Here is a 3,120-nt window from a genome sequence, read left to right as displayed (position 1 = left end):
AGTTGAAGTACATAGGTATGTAGGGATAAATATCAGGAAATTGATTATTTCTTTTTGAAGTTTTGAAGGCTTTATGCTCTGATAGAAAAAAAATATGAATAAAATCGGCGACTTGATATTTCAAGGATTCCTTTATGAGGTGAAATTTTTCTCTGGGACTTTGGCTAGATTCATTTTTGCAATTTGAAAGGATTTTCTTACGATAAAATGATGATCGGATTTGTTCAATCGCAATGTTGTAATTTTGGATGGATTTTTCTGCATGTAGATTTCGATTTTGATTTATTCAGCTGCGTTTTTAAAATTCTTCCTCCTCGGTGCAATTTGTTTGATAGACCTATATTACCTACTCAAAGCAACTCGGATCATTTGCTTTTCACGAGTAATTTAAATTTGATTTGTTAAACGATTAAGAGAAATTTAATCAAAATACTCGTACGTTCTTCAATATCGAACAGCTTTGGCAATTTTTCGATCATTCTTTCAGAATCGAGCTCTTCTTTAGAAAGGTGTTCTAGTCTCTAGTCACGATGCATTTCATATTCATCGTATTTTGTCACGTGATTTTTTTCATAAATTTCCCCTCCGAAATAAATGGCCAGGTAATTGACTTGAAAATAACATTTCTACGAATTACTTTTATTTTAAAAAATCCTTTTGTAATATTCATCGTTATCACTACTTACTTACTATTCTTTTATAGGACGAAATAGCCAAATTAAAGGAGCAATACACCGTGAAAAATACGATCGAAGATTTCGAGACCGAATGGGCCCTACATTTTAAACCGAATTCGAAAAAAATAAACAAAAAAGATTCTCCGAGTCTTCAAAATGCTGAAATTCGTCGCCAAAAATGGGAATACATTTTCGAAAAGTTGGCCGATTCTCATATAATCAGACGTCTGGACTCGGAACTGCAAAAGGCTGGAATCCTTCGGGCTGTATTTTGCAAAGAGATCGCCGAAGTGTACTTTTCACTTTCGTACAATGCTTCTCTTTTCGATAAGGAAACTGATTCTATTAAACCGCTGCCTAATCCGTTGAAGCTCAAAAGTATGGAAGTATTTTTGAACGTGATTTCGGATTTGAAATTGAACCCGGATAATGCTGAAGAAAGTGTAAGTAGATTCTAAAATCAAAGTACCTACCACCTATTTACTTATTGAAAGAAAAAAATCGAATTGTGTTCGACTAATTGAAAATTTCTTTTTTCTCGAATCAGGTAAAAATTCCCAAATCATTGTACGTTGATTTATTACGCAAAGACGCTCTAGGTATTCTACATAAAAATCATTTAGAAGAAAGAATCTCACGTTTGAAGCACGTGTACAGAGACAGGGTCCAAAAAGCCAGAGATCAAGACAATGTCGAAGCTGAAGAAATTGATAGCGTTGTTAATTCCGAAGAGTATTAAAGATTTCATCTTGAAGAAAAATCATCTTATAAGGTTAAGTTTTTAGTTGACCTATATCAATTTTCGACTGTGATTAATAAGCAACGAATATTTAATTTTCGATTACGTAATAATTTTAATTCAAAATCAATTTTACATTAGTTCCAATTTAATTTAATACCTATCTACGTATTATATCAATGTACATAATCTGCTCATCGCGTGATTTTTATATTAATTCATAAACTTCATCACGAAATCATTTTGTTTGTTTAATAGAAAACTAGTTGAAAAAGCTCAAAAGCGTATTCGGTCGATTTCAATACTTTGCATTCATTCATAATGCTTACCTATACGTTCATTATTTTGGTTCACATGGCTCCATTTTTCAAAAAATTATACACATAGATAAGAATCAGTTTAAAAAATTCGCAGAAAAACTTGAAAGTACCTACACAATAGTATATTACAACACAGTAGACGAAAGTGAATGATTTCTTGTCGAGTGCGAAGATTGGCGGAACGAGCCGAAGGCGAGTGGAGCCAACGCACGAAACAAGAATTCATTCACTTTTGACTACTATCTTGTAAGATATTTTTCATTATAAATGCTACGAAAAAATATAGCATTTTACTCCTGTTTAGGTACACACCGCGAAAATTTTTTCCTACTGTGATTGAAAAAATTCCTCTTTCCATCCCTAGGGATGGAAAAGAAACTCTTTTCCATCACACTGTGACGGAAAAGAATTTACATTGACTATATGTTCTAAATTCTTTTCCGTCACAGTGTGATGGAAAAGAATTCTTTTCCATCCCTAGAGATGGAAAAGAATTCAAATTGACTTATACATTGTAAATTCTTTTCCATCACACTGTGACGGAAAAGAATTTCTTTTCCATCCCTAGGGATGGAAAGAGGAATTTTTTCAATCACAGTAGGAAAAAGTGTATTTTCGCAGTGTGTGAACGGGGGTAAAATGCTACATTTTCGTAGCATGTATAATGAAAAGCCTTATTTTCCACAGCTAAAATTTTCATCACAGGTCCTCACACACCCACTGATTAGTAACTGTGTCTGACTCAACGACAAGTATTTACTTGGGTCTCATTACACCCACAGATTGAGAACTGTGTCTGATTCAATCACAGGTCATCACTTTGGTGTGAAAACATCCACTGATTTTTTTTTTTTAAATACTCTTTCAGTCTCTCAGTATGGGAGCATGAAAGTTTTCAATTTCTGCGCCCATTTTCATAAAATGATCATTGATCATCTTCTCAAAAAAACAAAATTAATTTAATCAAACACTACAGGTGATGGGCCCAGTGACTTTCTGGTGACCTGCAGAGTTCGCTTTTTGTTGTTTATCAAGCTTTTGTTGTGTTTTGGTTCGGATTCAAACAGAAGAAATGGGTACTCAAGTGAAAGGTACCTACTGAAGCAGTTCCAGTACAGAACGTGTTCAAAGGTGAAGATTTTTTAGAATGGGAATTTCGAGTAAAGACATGATTAAGAAATTTAGGATGCATTCCGCGATTCAAGAAGAAGATCCCTTGAAACTTTCCAATGGTGTGAAGAATAAAGCAATGGATGCAATTGTTGGTATGCTGGACAATAGAATACTGGGTGTGGTTATGTCGACATCATCATGGCCAGACCTGAGAGCACGTGGCCCTTGAAAGAGTCATTTTAAATCGCATGGCTGACTGCATAGATGAGGG

At 34.3% G+C, this 3,120-nt stretch overlaps 1 protein-coding gene across 1 annotated transcript; it reads left to right on the top strand.

Moving 5' to 3' along the window:
- Positions 1 to 443: 443 nt before the first annotated feature.
- Positions 444 to 1,654, top strand: LOC135834793 (uncharacterized). Its single transcript, XM_065348759.1, has 3 exons — positions 444 to 602; positions 704 to 1,120; positions 1,225 to 1,654. The coding sequence occupies exons 1-3, from the start codon at positions 531 to 533 to the stop codon at positions 1,414 to 1,416; spliced, it is 681 nt and encodes a 226-aa protein (XP_065204831.1). The 5' UTR covers positions 444 to 530; the 3' UTR covers positions 1,417 to 1,654.
- The last annotated feature ends 1,466 nt before the right edge of the window (positions 1,655 to 3,120 follow it).

This window comes from Planococcus citri, chromosome 2 (genome assembly GCF_950023065.1).
Source record: "Planococcus citri chromosome 2, ihPlaCitr1.1, whole genome shotgun sequence".
Classification (NCBI taxonomy): Eukaryota; Metazoa; Arthropoda; class Insecta; order Hemiptera; family Pseudococcidae; genus Planococcus; species Planococcus citri.
This window is presented reverse-complemented; position numbering and strand designations above follow the sequence as displayed.